Source organism: Myxocyprinus asiaticus, chromosome 37, assembly GCF_019703515.2.
Source record: "Myxocyprinus asiaticus isolate MX2 ecotype Aquarium Trade chromosome 37, UBuf_Myxa_2, whole genome shotgun sequence".
Lineage (NCBI taxonomy): Eukaryota > Metazoa > Chordata > Actinopteri > Cypriniformes > Catostomidae > Myxocyprinus > Myxocyprinus asiaticus.
In genome coordinates, this window is record NC_059380.1 from 17,273,714 (window position 1) to 17,291,548 (window position 17,835).

The 17,835-nt window shown below is 38.4% G+C and overlaps 1 protein-coding gene across 1 annotated transcript; it reads right to left on the reverse strand.

Annotated features, from left to right (window-relative positions):
- Positions 1–85: 85 nt before the first annotated feature.
- txlng (taxilin gamma) lies at positions 86–14,495 on the reverse strand. Its single transcript, XM_051675563.1, has 9 exons — positions 14,436–14,495; positions 13,136–13,382; positions 12,489–12,580; positions 10,195–10,365; positions 9,862–10,056; positions 8,653–8,772; positions 8,292–8,459; positions 8,013–8,108; positions 86–3,039 (listed from the first exon to the last, which is right to left on the reverse strand). Exons 1-9 carry the CDS (start codon positions 14,490–14,492, stop codon positions 2,713–2,715), a joined length of 1,473 nt encoding a protein of 490 aa, XP_051531523.1. The 5' UTR covers positions 14,493–14,495; the 3' UTR covers positions 86–2,712.
- Between the last annotated feature and the right edge of the window lie 3,340 nt (positions 14,496–17,835).

Consider the following 17,835-nt stretch of genomic DNA (forward strand, 5'->3'; position numbering starts at 1 on the left):
GTATACACCATTTTGAGTTTCTACATTATTTTATAAAATTCCCTATGTCTCATCAAGAAATCCAACAAGTCACAACACATAGGAAAACTCTACAAAATGTTTTATTGAAAAGACAACTACAAGAGCATTATACAATCTCAGAGGGGTTATGGGCTGAGTTGGGGTAAAAGAAAAGCTCTCTCGAGCATCTTTCACAGTATGTCTTACCTGCAGAGGTAGATTTCTTGCATAACCTGAGAATCAAACTAGGGCATTGCAAAAAAAAAAAAAAAAGCAGAAGAGATCCAAATGACAGTACCAACACTTAAAATTTAGAGAACAACCCCAATTACAGATGTATGCAGTATCTAAATTAATTTTCTTGAAGATTTTAAAACATTCTGCAAAACAAAGAACATAAAATGTTTGAAAGTGAGGTGAAACTGTTACATTGAGAGAATCCCAAGCCACACATCAAGTGCTAAGACATTATAATAACCATAAACATGGACACTGCAAAATTTGAGGAAAATAATTGGACAATAAAACAAAAAAAATGGAGAGTAAAGTGTTGGGAAGCTGGTGAAAACCTACCTTTCCATTCAGTTTTGTTTTACAATTAGCAAAGTGAAATACATTCTAGCCTGAATGATGAAATGTCAGTCCATGTTTCAAATGAACTGAAAAGCAACTTCACCCATCAAGCTTGTCATTCAATTGTTTTTTTTTTTTAATCAAATATCTAAATAAAATCTTGCGAATGCTGTTGTGGCAAAGCCAATTGTGTTTAATGTGATTAGTTACACTGAAAGCTTTCTTTTAAAGTTTTACTTTCTGTATTGTAATTGAGTGTCCAAGGACAAAAAAAAAACAGTTTTTTGTTGGAAGCCACTGCTAAGGAATGTACTGGCCCATGTCATAGGTAACAGGGCATGCACAGAGCCAGATGTTGTTCTAATGTACCTGAGGTGTTTATGGCAAGTAGACCCACCCTGTGTGTCCACACCATGATAATGCACAGATCTTAAAGGGCTATGAGTCTGAGTGGCCAACAGTTAGTTTAGAAATGGAATTGGCAACTTGCATAAGAAAGATGCATTTCTACATTCATTGATTCAGTTGTCTACATACAGTTTCAGATCATCAGCAATCCTGAAAATGTTTGCAGCTTTTCAGAACAATTTAGCATTGAATGAACGTCTTGAATTACATTTTATTCTTATTACAAAGTCCAAAAAAAGAAAGATAAATCACATTCAGTATATCCAGTATCAAATACGTCAAGGTCCCTTTTAAAATGAGTCATAGATTGATTTCTTTCAGATTTGTGTCCAGTTAAAGAATTGAAATACTGTAAACTGTCAATTTTAGACAGGCAAAAAAACTGCTTGGATTAAAATTGGATTACCAATCTAATCCAATTAAAACTGAATTGTGAACAAGACTAATCTTGAACTCCCAAGAAAAGCAAGATGATAAAACCAAAAGAAAGAAGAATCACATCTAGTCAACCCCGTTCAGTAGACCATAGACTTCAGAGTTTTTAAAGTTTTTAGGAGAGCTTTGGTAAATGGTAAATAAGAATTTAGGCCACTTAGATTTTCTTTCCTTAATGGCATCATCACATGAAATCTAACCTGGGTGATTACAGCCTTTTGGAAAATGAAAATGATGCAAGCAAATTTCACCTAATTTCTTAAAAACTGACATATATTGAGATGACGAATGTATTATTTAGTTTCTTAAAGGTCCATTTATATAGTCTGACTTTCATTTGGCTTCTGGTGGGTTGGATATTCAGATCCAAAAGACAAAATACCCTGTTATCTCTTGCAAAAAATAAATGAGGTTTTAATGAAACATCAATGCACTTGGCATTTTTTCACACATACGTTTTTCTGAAAGGTAAAGATGCCATTCCCTTTGTCTGTCATGTAACAAACAAGGAAGTCCCTCCCCTTTTAAACCTGTTCCTAGTATTTCACAAAATTGTTATAGATGTAGCAGCCTTTTTCAAAGTCAATCTAGCCCTTAATCAGATTCCCACATTAAAAAAAGCCACAGGCAATGAGGAGACAAAGGATCAAAATTTTGACCCCTCTCTTCATCTTTAAGATGTATTTTCCTTTAAAGTACATTTCAAGTAAATTTTTAATCATAGCAACAGAAGCGTGACCTGTTATGGACTCTTGTTGGCTCAGACTCAAAATGCCAATAAGTTGGTGAGTGCGTTTCAGTGGGTCTCCTCTGACATTAATGCCCTATTTCTCAAGTCTCAAGGTTATCAGGACATTTAGAGCTGGACTGGCTTGTAAATTGTTATTTCAAAATAGCAATATTCAACATTATATGCATCCAAAATGATTTATTCTGATCCTAAAGGTCAGAGCCAAGAGCTACATTTTATTAGAGAAAATAAAAATGTGCGACCACAGCACAGCGGAGCAGGGAAGGGGTAAGAACATGGAAGAAAAAAAAAAAAAAAAGAGACAAACGAAACAATAAAGCTGCATGGCGGCCGTATTGGACCACATGAACATTTCCTATGAAAATACAATGTGATAGAAAACAGGAAGTAAAAAGTGCTCGCCACAAAGCTGATTACCAAGATACAGAGCAGTTAGCATCTTCACTAATGTTCTGCTTTTTCCTCACAAATTTTGTTATGATAATAACTGTTAGACAAAAATAGATACCTCCACAAAAAAAAGAAAGGCCACCCGAAGGCCAGGCTCAGTCATCAATGAGTTGTGTGGATGATGTGGTGCCCCCCTCCTCCATCTCAGGCTGAAGCCCGAGTTTCTCTATGTCAGGCACCAAACCCTCCATCTCTCCCTCCACCTCTCTCTCCATCCCTGGGTTCGAGGGTTGGCTGGGACGCTCCTCTGGTTGGGGGTCGGGAGGACCCGTACCCTCTTCCTCAGGATCTTTCGCTGGGCCCTGGATGGCCCTGAGTTTCTGGTTCAGGTCATTGCGTTCTCTCTGCAGGGCCCTGCAAAGCTTCTCCAGACGCTCCAGTTTGCCTTGGAGGGCCTTGTAATTCTTGTCTCGCACCGTTTTCTACAAGATAAATGCCAGAGAATATGACTCGTAATACATTCTATAATATTCCTATTTGGAATATTTTGGATTACAGTGTCAAAGTTCAGCAGAAGGTTTGACATGAATTTCTGCACTGCTTTATTAGCATCACGTAGAAGTGTGCACTGATTCATTGTTTTTTAGCTTTTTGAGCTGTATAAGTTCACAAAACTTTAGTAAGTCTTTTACCTACAGCTTTACAGCTAATTTAAAAGTTGTATGTGTTCATTTTCCTTAACGTGATTAACACATTTACAAATTTGACATTAGATTCTGACATTGCATTTAGCGCCGTGTGAGTCCTAAACACTCGTTGGAATAGGGCGGAACCTTTGAGATGCGTCCGGGCCTCCACGGTCATTACAATGATGCACACCACAAACACACACAACAATGATTCCGTGTCAATGATCAAGTGATGGAGAAATTACCTCTTAAATTTATTTTTTGTACAAAACAAACCCAGATGGGACTTGTGAAAAGCATTCACATGAATCGCTGGAGAGAAGGATCAGTTTCCCAAGCGTCCTGTTGCACTTCCGTCTTACTGGACAATTTGGGTTAAAGTATCATTTATGTGCACAGTACCAGTGCTAAAAGCAAAACAACGCATTCTCTGCAAGCGCTTCTCATGTGGAGTTTAAAACGGTGTGAATCACATGAATGTGACTTCACGATTGCTGTAGCAAAGTGGATAGCCACGATTAATATTGTGGAGGAAGAGAGTTTAAGAGATTTAATGGCCATTGCAATGAATCCTTAACCAATGGGGACTAGTTCTTTCATTTAATCAAACTCCCACTAAGACTTTAGAAAATGTTTAATGTTACTTGAGTAATATTTTAGTGCCTTTCTGTCTTTATATTTTGGAATGCTTTGCTTGGAAAGTGTTAAAAGCATTTTTGTTATATATTGTTTTGTTTTTGTTTTTCTAAGAAGGAACTAAATGCATTTTGTCAGTAAAATAAGTGTGTGTGTGTGTGTATATATATATATATATATATATATATATATACATACATATACACACACATCAGTATATACATTTTAGAGATGTCCTGATACCATTTTTTTGAGAACGAGTACTGATACTTCATTTTTGGTACTCGCTGATACAGAGGCTGATACCTGTTTTGTTTTTTTTTTCTAAAATCCATTTCAACAGTTTATTTAAATTTTATCATCAAAATGGTGTTTAAATAAATAAATTCATTAAATCTTTAAATCAAACAAAAATATAACAATTAATTTTCAACGTAACATTGTATTATTTTAATCAAATGAAGTGCTTATCTACAGAACCTCACAGCACAATCCAAAATACAACTCGAGTTATATTTTGTCAAATAAAGTGCTGCATAACAGAGCATCACAGATGCTAGATACTGCTTAGGTACATATAATTCAATTACTACTGATTTATTAGTAGTAGTAGTAGTAGTAGTAGTGCATATACATAACTTTACAGTAGTGATATATTTCTGTCATACGTTTTTCCTATAACTATACCTTTTATTTTGAAGTGTTTCTGTGTTGTTTTGACCAAGAAGCTCTGACTTTATGATGGCAGATTCCCACTCTGGAAACGTGACTCAAAGTGATTATTGAACCATAAAAGGCTGCTATTAAATTAAACAAGTACACTATATTGCCAAAAGTATTCGCTCATCTGCCTTTAGACGCATATGAATTTAAGTGACATCCCATTCTTAATCCATAGGGTTTAATATGACGTCGGCCCACCCTTTGCAGCTATAACAGCTTCAACTCTTCTGGGAAGGCTTTCCACAAGGTTTAGGAGTGTGTTTATGGGAATTTTTGACCACTCTTCCAAAGCGCATTTGTGAGGTCAGACACTGATGTTGGACGAGAAGGCCTGGCTTGCAGTCTTCGCACTAATTCATCCCAAAGGTGCTCTATCGGGTTGAGGTCAGGACTCTGTGCAGGCCCGTCAAGTTCTTCCACACCAAACTCGCTCATCCATGTCTTTATGGACCTTGCTTTGTGCACTGGTGCGCAGTCATGTTGGAACAGGAAGGGGCCATCCCCAAACTGTTCCCACAAAGTTGGGAGCATGGAATTGTCCAAAATCTCTTTGTATGCTGAAGCATTCAGAGTTCCTTTCACTGGAACTAAGGGGCCAAGCCCAGCTCCTGAAAAACAACCCCACACCATAATCCCCCCTCCACCAAACTTCACAGTTGGCACAATGCAGTCAGACAAGTACCGTTCTCCTGGCAACCGCCAAACCCAGACTCGTCCATCAGATTGCCAGATGGAGAAGCGTGATTCGTCACTCCAGAGAACGCGTCTCCACTGCTCTAGAGTCCAGTGGCGGCGTGCTTTACACCACTGCATCCGACACTTTGCATTGCACTTGGTGATGTATGGCTTGGATGCAGCTGCTCGGCCATGGAAACCCATTCCATGACGCTCTCTACGCACTGTTCTTGAGCTAATCTGAAGGCCACATGAACTTTGGAGGTCTGTAGTGATTGACTCTGCAGAAAGTTGGTGACCTCTGCGCACTATGCGCCTCAGCATCCGCTGACCCCGCTCTGTCATTTTATGTGGCCTACCACTTCGTGGCTGAGTTGCTGTCATTCCCAATCACTTCCACTTTGTTATAATACCACTGACAGTTGACTGTGGAATATTTAGTAGCGAGGAAATTTCACGACTGGACTTGTTGCACAGGTGGCATCCTATCACAGTACCACGCTGGAATTCACTGAGCTCCTGAGAGCGGCCCATTCTTTCACAAATGTTTGTAGAAGCAGTCTGCATATATATATATATATATATATATATATATATATACACCTGTGGCCATGGAAGTAATTGGAACACCTGAATTCAATTATTTGGATGGGTGAGCGAATACTTTTGGCAATATAGTGTATGTACTCTGTGTGTGCCTCATACTACAATGTGAATTTGCACTGAATGTTTACTGTCATCTGCTAGAGTACGCAATGCTCCTGATGGTGTTTTCCCTGTATGAGCCAAGAGGAGCTTTAACAGGTATGAGCAGCCCGCGTCAGCACAACACTGTCTCCACACATTCACAAGCACTCACATTTGAATTACATGCAAACTATATATTTATCTCATTAAATCGCAGCTTTTGCTGTAAAATAATCTCTCTAGGAAATAATTTTTCTTTAGCCAAGCAGAAATACTCTAATGCCTGTCAATCTAGTGTTTCCCATTAATTACCTAGACTGTGGCGGCCCACCTCATAACAACATAAAAGATCAATAGCGTTGTGTTTTACGCTGTTGCTTCGACAAAGCATCTCTCACTCCCAATCAGCATCTGAGGAGCAAGTTCAACACAGGTAACCACTTTTGCTTCATTTCTTTGATGGCTAAAATGTATGCTCTAGTCGATTTTGTGTTTTGACCATTTGTGAACTGCGTTAAACTCCGTCTCGTTTACCATGCTTTGTGGGTGTGACTTTTTTGCCATGTCATCAACATTCATATCTATACAACCAATGTGTTTATGATTAAATTACTACTAGAACACAACATTTTTACCAGAGCACAAAGTTAGATCTAGCCTCTTAATTTTGCTCTCAAAGTGCACCAGATTGATGCATTTAACTTTAAAATGTACAACATTTTCTTCCGGGAGAGCATGCCTAGAGAGTCCGAGATCCATCAACCACAGTCTCACAAAATCCTGTGGTAAACACAGCAATTATTTAGCCTGTTCAAGTTAGCTGATATTGGGTTTGCTGGTTTTTAGAGAGAGGGTTGAAGGGATTAATACACTGACTAAATGTGGTGAAAGTTAGCAAACGACTGTATTAATTTCAGCACCTTAAAGGTGCAGTATGTAAGATTCAGAAACCCTTGTTATTAATGACACTTGTGGCCATAAAGTGAACTGCAGCCAGCTACCTGTTGCTCCTACTCACACTCCACAGGGAAGCGAGCGAGCCAGCATCAACCAAAACAATGACGTAACATACAAAGAGGCTGAACGTGATTCACCAGCATCATGCTGACAGATGAGGTAGCATAATTAAAATTACACAGTTATGATTGTTTTACTACAAACTTTGAGACTAAACTAAAACTATCAGCTAACATAGCATACTAATACACACATACATCTATATACTACCGAACTATACCAGTTTACTGTTGCACTGCATTTATGTTGCACTATTGTATGTTTTGTATGTCATATGTTGTACTACGAATAATAAACCAGCGTATTTGCTTAAATTTATCCTGTATACCTGACTTTTAGTATAAAGAGAAGATCGCTGAAATTATTTGAATGTTACGAACCAATGTAGCTTGCAATTCGTCAGTGTTAGCAGGCAAGATCAAGTTAGCTAAAATTACACAGATCAGTCCTTATGGCACTATATTTCACATGTTTGCAGTTATGTAAGTTACCTGTCCAATAATAAGAACGCCAATTCAGGGTCGGTTTTGATCCCCAAAACCGAACGAAGGTCCCTCCAGGAATCAAATGCCCTGCCAATGTTCACTCTAGTTTTCGTTCGACCACGATCACGTTCCCGCTAAACCAGATGGGATTCAGTAGATAAATGTTTTTTTTTTTGGCTTACTCTGAGTTTGTGTAGGAGTCGGTGTTGTGCTGGGAGCCGGCCGTTTGCTGGATTCCATCTCTAAGATAACGTTACCTAGTGTTGCAGACTGTCTGTTGACGCGGAAGACAAGCCATTACTGAGGCAAGGCTCTCGGGAGCACACATAAACGTCACATCCTTTTGATTTTCCTAGCAAAAGCGACCTGCTCCCTTCGCATGAAAATCAGTCTACAGGCTTTAATAGGCAACCTAGGAAGTCCGGGAAGGGCTCATTTTTTAAGTTGCGTTACAAGCCGTTCACACATTGGCAAAAAAAAAAATTACATGAAAATTGTTACATATTGCACCTTTAAGTAATATGTGCCAAATTTTCCCCTCACCTCTTCTGCCATCTGCAGTAGAGTCTGGTTGTTGGTCTCCCACTTGGTCCTCCAAAGAGTTGTTTCCTTCTCAAGCTTCTTGATCTTCTTCGTCATCTGATCAGTCACAAAACAAAAAAGGGTCATGCAAAACATGCCTTTAAAACATCATAAGCCTCGTGCATTTTCTATCAGAAGAGTTGTCACCTATCTAATTACAGCAAAAATGTCTCTTGTCAATATTAAGTAGAATCCGGTGAATTAGCTGGAAATTAAGGTGGGGAAATACTGCCCACTCACTTTCTCCATCTCCTGTCGAAAAGTGGTAAAGACCTCATTGCTCTTGGCGAGGGTGGTCTGGAACTCCTCAAACTTGTCCATGTACAGAGTGAGCTGCTGTTTTAACTGATGCTCCTGTTCCTTCATCAGCTCACACTTGTGTCTTGAATCAGTTGCATCTTTAAGGAGCTGAACAGTGAAAATACAGCATATATGTAAATTCAATATGATAAGATAATGAATCAGAATCTCTATTTTAGTCTTGTGTTATGGGTAATCCAATTCCCCTTGTTGTAGGCACCAATCCTTCAGGATTAAGCCTGGCTCAGAAATATATTAGGATTGTGACAGAAAGAACTGATATTGGACTGAAAATACTCACAAACTCTCTTTCTCTCTGCTGTTTCTCTTCCACCTCTCGCATCAGTTCAGCCGTCTGCTGGAGTTTGGCATCCACCAACTGCTGTTGTAGTTCCTTGTGTTTAAACACCTTGTCGATGTGCTGAGTAAAGACAAACATCATGTTTGTTTACACTATCCTTCAAAATAACTCATCACTCAACTAGACAATTAAAGAAATAGGCTAAAAAATGTCTGATGTCAAATACAACATCCCTTAACAATCAATTACAAACAGAAAGATCTAGCACATGAAAATTTAACTGCTGCTCAAAGCATTACCTTTTCACTATTTACAAAATATTCAAAGGGTACGAGGTCAAACTTAATGATTTTTAATTGCTTTTCTAATTACACCACAAAAGGGTCTGCAATCTTTTTGTCATGAAGTGACATTTCTAATTTTATTTTCCGATGCAATCGTAGAAATGAACTTTTTGCAGTCAGCCATGATGAATTTTTTTCCTGAGTGAAAACGACGCACTATCAGCACCTCGTAAATTGTTTGTCAGTGCACTTCTGTTGACTAACGTAGTTTAATGGTAACATTTTAATAGTGTTTGGCTTCCCATTCAGCTCCTAACCAAAAAATAGGTTGCATGACTATGAGAAAGAATTACTAGAAGACAGATTGGCATGAAGGTGCAAGAGACTTCGACATATCAAGGGACTTCACCTAAATTAATTTCATACTTCTATCTCTTGCTATTGCTATTACCCATGCCACAGGTTGCTAACATGTGCCCTTGGGATTTCCAAAAGAAGGCCTGATAAAGCAACCATGTGCACATGATCCGGCATACTGTACATGGTCATTAATGTGAACTGTGAACCAGCTAGATCATAATTTCATTTGTGGTTGCCTTTAGATTGTGCTCAATTTGGTAAGCCCAAACATGCAAAACATGATACACCAGTAAGAACATGTTCAGAATTAAGCAAATAAAACCATAAAATTTTACATTTTTAGCTGTCACTTGGCCACATTTCCACCAAGCCGTGACTATCCAAATCTCATATCTTAGCAGCAATATAAATAATCTAATAAATGATGAAACACCTCAGTTGATTAAACACAACTAATGGAACAGGTCTAAAACGCACCACTTAATTCTCTAAGGGCTTGAGGGTGTTGTATGCACTCTACCATAGGACCCCAGGTAGTTTGCAAATTTAACAGATGTTGCCTCACCTCCTCACGGAGCTCATACTGCTCGATGAGCTTTTTGAGTTTCTCAGCCAGCTCCATGTTCTCCTGCTGCAGTTTGCTGTTGTGCAAGTTGTGTTGCTCCATCTGGGCCTCGATCTCATTAAGCGTCATCTGGAAGTGCAGCGTTGCCTCTTTACGCCGCTCTTCGTATTCCCTGAATCTCTGCGCATTCTCCTCCTGCAATCACAACGGCAGATGTATGTTTACAAGCACGTCAAAGCCTGCGGATATAACTGACAGCAAATCTAGTTTCCGAATGATCTTAAATACTGGGTACTCTGATTGATCACCTCATTGATTAACAGACTGCTTTACCTTTAGGGTCTTGTTGTGACGCTGCAGTTCTCTGCACAGACTCTCTAGCTTGCTGCGTGCCAGGACGGCCTTGCTGTGCTCGCTCTGCAGGTGAATCTTCTCTTTCAATACCTGGTTCTGTTTCTTCTGCAATGTCTTCACCTGCTTCTGCATGCTCCGACTCTCCTCCAGCTTTCCCAGGAAAAACAAATTAAAATATTTTATCTCCTTTGGTGCTCCAGAGAAGAAACTAAATGTACCGATTTAGAGTGACGCAAGGGGAACTCTTTTTAAAGGGATAGTTCACCCAAAAATGAAAATTCTCTTATGATTTAGCCACCCTCCTGGTATCCCAGATGTGTATGACTTACTTTCTTCTGCTGAACACAAATTTAAGATTTTTAAAAGAATATCTCAGCACTGTAGGTCCTCACAATGGAAGTGAATGGGTGCCAAAATTTTGAAGCTCCAAAATCCACATGAAGCAGGGGTGTCAAACTCAGTTCCTGGAGGGCCACAGCCCTGCAGAGTTTAGTTCCAGCCCTGCTCCAAAATGCCTCCTTGTAATCTTCAAGCACTCCTAAAGACCTTGATTAGCTGCTTCAGGTGTGTTTAATTAGGGTTGGAGCTAAATTCTGCTGGACTGTGGCCCTCCAGGAACCGAGTTTGACACCCCTGACATAAAGGAATTATAAATTATAAGGAAGTAATCCATATGATTCCAGTGGTTAAATCCATGTGTTCAGACACGATACGATAGGTGTGGGTGAGAACCAGATCAATATTTAAGTAATTTTTTATCTTAAATTCTCCTCTCTGCCCAGTAGGGGGCAATATCTATTAAGACTGTGAATCCCCAAAAACAGGAGAAGAATGGGAAAGTGAAACTGAAGTGGAGATTGGCTCTGTCCCAATACCCACACTTGCGGTCTTGGCCACTTGAGTGCGTATGCGCACGACAGGAAGTGTTCAAGACTGTCCCATGTCTAAAACATGCCAAAGCTCAGTGTACTTAACCCACACTAAATACACACTAGCCCGAATACTGCTTTGGAGCGGTCTTTCAAGCCAAGTGTATCCCAGAGTTCATCACGTTCAGGAGCCCACATCCCGCCTACCGGAGCAATTGGTGTATTTTCGCCATGATGTCAAGGGAAGCTTTTCAATAGAAGTTATTTATTATAATCCGATAGTGAAACCTAAGTGAAGCATATATTTATTTTATTAAAAATGAAAATATTCAACATTATTTAACATGTTTGGGATGAATTAATAGCAGCATCATAATCACAAAATATTATTTATGTGTATATTTATATAACTCTTTGTTATCTCTCTCACCCAGTAATCACCTTATTTTATTTGTTCTTGCCCAATACTGCTGGTGATTTTGGTCATTTATCAGCCAGTGTGGCATACAATATACAGTCTAGTAAATGTTGTTTTAAAATAAAACAAAAATGTATTAACTACTACCACGGTTTCTTTCTCATCTTTATGTATTTAAAATATACGTTTTATTGCTTTTTATTTGTTGTATGAAACCACATACTGATAAGTTGTGTAAAGCAGTCTTTGGTTGTCTCATAAATGACAAGCCAAAGCATATAATTTAAATGGTTTGTATTAGTAGCTATTAATGGATCACATAGGTTTAAAGAATATTTGTTTTATTAAGTTTTAAGAAACAAAGTAGAAAGAAATTGCTTGTATTTCATATTTTACAGCAATTATGGACGACACAATTTTACAGTTAAAGACTTTTTAATGTGCAAGTATTGAAAATAAAAATGAGTAAAAATAATTAACTTTTACAATTATTTTCAAACAGTAAAAACAACATAAAAAATGTACTTAAATATTTTCTACAGCACAATACACTTCCAACAACCAGTAGTGTGTTAATAAATATGTTGTACTGGGACAGGGCCATTGACGGACCAGGGAGGAGAATTTATAGTAAAAAAAAAAAAAAAGGACTTAAATATTAATCTGTTTCTCACCCACACCTATCATATGGCTTCAGAAGACATTGATTTAATCACTGAAGTCGTCTGAAGTACTTTTATGTTGCCCTTATGTGGATTTTGGCACCCATTCGCTTGCATCGTACGGAACTACAGAGCGGAGATATTCTTCTAAAAATCTTAATTTGTGTTCAGTAGAAGAAATAAGTCATACACATCTGGGATGGCATAAGGGTGAGTAAATGATGAGAGAATTTTCATTTTTGGGTGCACTATTCCTTTAAGGACATTAAGCAAAAAAAATATCTATTGTTGTACAATATTCATTCTCTAGGCCCAAATACATACCAGGTCAGCATATTTCTTACAAAGGGCAGCGAGTTTCTCTTCTGGGGTGGCTAAGGTATGAAGTGCCTGCATCAGCAACATAACCTCTTTGCCTGTGACAACACAAGGGAAGAATTATGCTCACAATAATTTGTTGTTAACAAACATCAATTGCCATCATGACTTTGATTTCCCTTTGAAGCAGATTTCTTCCAAAATACACAATGCACCTGCTATCTCATAACCAAGTCATAGATCTACCACTTGATGGAAATAGAAGTTAGACTCAATCTACAGCATGTGTGGCATAATGACAAGTACGACAGAAAATAATTTTGTCTTGCCCTTCAGTTTCTTGGAGAAAAAATAAAAAAGCAAAAATCAAGATTAAAGGCACTTGAAATACGAGTTATGCATGTACCATCACTAGCCTAATGTTGAAGTCTTGCAGCAATACTTTTGAATCATTGCATCTTTAAAGTGTATTGCTATGCCCTGTTTACTACCATTTTAAGTGCCTTACTGCAACCGTGAATATTGCATTTAAATGAGTCAAAATGATTTTGTGTGGTAATCGACAATACACCACAAATGCTCTCGACAAAGCTAACCTTATACTAAACCCTAAACATTTCTTTAATGCTAAACACCTTCATAGTGTCACCAACCGAATGCTTTTTGGTCCTTTGTTTTCTCAGCATTAGGATCCAGCTCCCCATCGAGAGGGTCAGGGTTGCCATCCTCCCTTCCCGGCGTCTCTCCTCTCTCCTCCTCCCTGCTCACCAGTCCCACAAAATCTTCCACGTTATCCTGGGATGGAGTCTCCACATCGGGAGGGGAGCTGCTCCCTTCAACAAGTCTCCGGGCCTCTATTCCGCAGACCCCGATAAAATCAGCCTCCATGATTTCGGTCACCTTATGGTGTGAACAGAAAAATGTGCAAGGAGATAACTTTAGAAAGCTGAGATTGTGCAGTGACAATAAGTTGAACCCCCCCAACCAGTCCAAGCCCTAGTTCAGGGGCCAAGATTTTTGCTGCAGGCTATTAAACAGACCGAAGTGCAAACACACTCAAAGATATACAGGCAGAGAGAGAGAGAGAGAGATAGAGAAAGAGGAGAGAAGAGAAAGAGAGAGATTCACTAGGTTTTGAGACACCATCGGAGAGTTACATTATAACCAACACAAGCAAAATGAATAAAGGAACGGGAGAAGATATGAACAATAAACAAGACCACATTTATTATAACTAAAACAATGCAGTACAAGAAACTTCTAGACATTAAATTAACATTTCACACAAACTTACCAACAGATTTTCAAATATGTTAACTTTACTAGCAACTATTTGCATCCCAGTTATGTAAATAGTTAATGTAGAAATTATACAGCAGATTAACTAAAAATTTTAATCACATGGCAAACCAAACCCCCCAAAATGGGGAACTGAGTCCATTTTTTTAATCATTTATAACAGTCTCCAGGGTTAAACATTTAAAAGGACGAGTTTATTACGCATATCAAAGTTCAGATAAAATATTAAGCTCTAAAAACAACCTCGCTGTGAACTCAGTAAAGCGATAAAGCTTTAAACCTTAGGCTCTCTTGCTAACTCCACATTTACCACCCTGTTTAACACACGCGCGCATGAAGTCAACACTTTCATAACGCCATTTCAAAGCAAAAATCTTTACGGTCACCACTGTCCCAGCACTATAAATAAAATATGTTGCTGGTGTAAATCCAAATGTTTAGCCCTAATATTTTGATCATGTGAGTTGAATGTGCTCGTGTAAGTTGGCTTGTCTGCTGGTTAGCGAGCTAAAGCTACTTCCTTCGTAAATAACACACATTTATGAGGACGAGTTCACTTTATGTTCATAAATTAGGCCTTTCATAGGAAAAGACATGTTAATTATATTATATCTGCAATAAATCTTTACCAGGGAGCGGGTTGAGATACAGTACCTGTGTGTTTTCAATGTTTAATTGGAGACTGGCGTCTGAGCGCGAGCGCGTCGCCATGTTGTGACGCAACACTGAGAAGCGAAAATATGAAGACTGCATGGACACAAATACAAATCCTGTCAAATCACGATATGGTTTATTATTTAACTATTCCATTGGATCATTGATTTTGTGTTTAATCCATTGGTCATCTCTTTTAATTTGGTCAGACATTAGGATTGTTATATTGTTATTCTGTTGAGTGTACTTTTACTTATTGTACACTTGCGGCCAAAAGTTTGGAATAATGTACAGATTTTGCTTTTATGGAAAGAAATTGGTACTTTTATTCACCATAGTGGCATTCAACTGATCACAATGTATAGTCAGGACATTAATAACGTGAAAAATTACTATTACAATTTAAAAAAAAAAAAAAAACCGTTCAGAACTTCTTGAACTACTTCAAAGAGTTCTTGTCAAAAAATCCTCCACATGCAGCAATGACAGCTTTGCAGATCCTTGTTATTCTAGCTGTCAGTTTGTCCAGATACTCAGGTGACATTTCACCCCACGCTTCCTGTAGCACTTGCCATAGATGTGGCTGTCTTGTCGGGCACTTCTCACGCACCTTACAGTCTAGCTGATCCCACAAAAGCTCAATGGGGTTAAGATCCATAACACTCTTTTCCAATTATCTGTTGTCCAATGTCTGTGTTTCTTTGCCCACTCTAACCTTTTCTTCTCGATTTTCTGTTTCAAAAGTGGCTTTTTCTTTGCAATTCTTCCCATAAGGCCTGCACCCCTGAGTCTTCTCTTTACTGTTGTACATGAAACTGGTGTTGAGCAGGTAGAATTCAATGAAGCTGTCAGCTGAGGACATGTGAGGCGTCTATTTCTCAAACTAGAGTGATGTACTTATCCTCTTGTTTAGTTGTACATCTGGCCTTCCACATCTCTTTCTGTCCTTGTTAGAGCCAGTTGTCCTTTGTCTTTGAAGACTGTTGTTTACACCTTTGTATGAAATCTTAAGTTTTTTGGCAATTTCAAGCATTGTATAGCCTTCATTCCTCAAAACAATGATTGACTGACGAGTTTCTAGAGAAAGCCGTTTCTTTTTTTGCCATTTTTGACCTAATATTGACCTTAAGACATGCCAGTCTATTGCATACTGTGGCAACTCAAAAGCAAACACAAAGACAATGTTAAGCTTTATTTAACGAACTAAATAGCTTTCAGCTGTGTTTGATATAATGGCAAGTGATTTTCTAGTACCAAATTAGCAATTCAGCATGATTACTCAAGGATAAGGTGTTGGAGTGATGGCTGCTGGAAATGGGGCCTGTCTAGATTTGATAAAAAAAGTACTTTTTTCAAATAGTGATGGTGATGTTTTTTTACATCAGTAATGTCCTGACTATACTAATCAGTTGATTGCCACTTTGGTGAATTAAAGTACCAATTTCCTTCCGGAACAGCTAAATCTGTACATTATTCCAAATTTTGGCTGCCAGTGTATTTACATGTATGGCTGTAATGTCTGGACTACTCTCATAAGCTTTTCACACATTTCACTTGTGTATTGGCATAGTGGCATTAAAAGTGAGTTGAGTGGAGTTGGAGTAAGTGTAAGGTACACCTGGGCACTCACATTTTTAGGTTACTCAAGAGTACTTACACATGGTTTTATGTTTTCTTTATGTCTGTTAAGTATGTCAATAAATAAATAAATAAACATCTTAGAGAAGAATCCTTAATTATGTTTCCCTTTGCAAAATGACTGAATCACCTCTTGTCCACAGACTGCACATTTTGTCATGTGTTTACATCCCATTTTAGTTTTAAGTAGGTTTTAGGAGCTGATGAAAAATTACCTAAAAATTACCTAATTTCTATAAAAATCCCATGGGGAAACTAAACTCTTCAGAGTATGACCTCTAAAGAAGAGAAAAGTGACCCTGACTATTCAGACCTGATAAGCTGGTGACTAGTGAACTATAGTAAATAGCCAATACATTGGCCCATCATTGCTTTCAAAGACAATTATGCTGGATTTTTTGTGTATATGCTAGAAAAACACCTCTGCCCCACAAAGCTGGGGGAACGAGTTATGCATGCACTATCACTAGCCTTAAAACTTTAGTTTGATACTAAAGGTGCACTCAGTAATTTTTCCTCATTTAAAAAAAGTTTTAGTTCTAAAGAAATTATTTGAAATTTTGAAACGTATGTATAAAACCTGACCACTGACATGAGATGATGACTCCAGTCATATCAGTATTCTTATAAAAGCAAAGCTGTTTTATTCTTCATGGAAAGGGGCATGGGGGCTGCCATGTTAGGATCACATGACCAGTCAAATACTACATGGTTAATCTGCATGACTGCCCTGTTATTAGACACTTTCTCTCAAGGATTAAATTAAGCATGGCTGACTGTGAATAGTGAATTTCTCTTTTCTACAATGGCACCGGTAATTGAAAACTATTGTGTTTGAATGATGCTACATTCACAAACCTAGGTGTCAGTGTAAGTCCAAGATGACATATTCCAATAATTTCTGTGTGCATCATCCAGTACTAGATCATGTATTCATGCTTTTCCTTTAAAAAAATCATCCCCTTGGTTCTAACCTAGGGCAAGTTGAGCCACGTGAACATGTTTTATGATATTGTCATGTTTTCATATTTCTATGTTATAGATGCTTTCTTATCATTTCTGTTGTTGTGAGATATCCTGAAATATAACTTGGTATATTAGTTTTTACCTCTGTCTCATTTCTTTTTGCTGAGAGAACAAATTTATTAAAAACTGGCACATTTAACCCACTTTTCCTCACCTTCCTTGGATTTAATGTGTAAATTCCTCAAAAAATATGAATATTAGTAATTGTTTTTTTTTCTCTCCCCAATTTGAAATGCCCAATTGCCAATGCGCTCTAAGTCCTCGTGGTGGCGTAATGACTCGCCTCAATCCGGGTGGCAGAGGACGAATCTCAGTTGCCTCCGCGTCTGAGACCGTGAATCCGTGCATCTTATCACGTGGCTTATTGAGCACATTACCGCGGAGACGTTGTGTGTGTGGAGGCCCACGCTATTCTCCGCGCCCCACCGAGAACGAGAACCACACATTATAGCGACCACGAGGAGGTTACCCCATGTGACTCTACCCTCCATAGTAACCGGGCCAATTTGGTTGCTTAGGAGACCCGACTGGAGTCACTCAGCACACCCTGGATTCTAACTTGCGACTCTAGGTGTGGTAGTCAGCGTCAATACTCGCTGAGCTACCCAGGTCCCCATGGATATTAGTATTAAAAATATTTTTTTGTTTGTTTTTTTTTTTTTTATTACAAAAGGAAAAAATACATAAAGTTGCATGTTCCATTTCCAAAACGTTATCATAGTGACCTGCTCAGGGT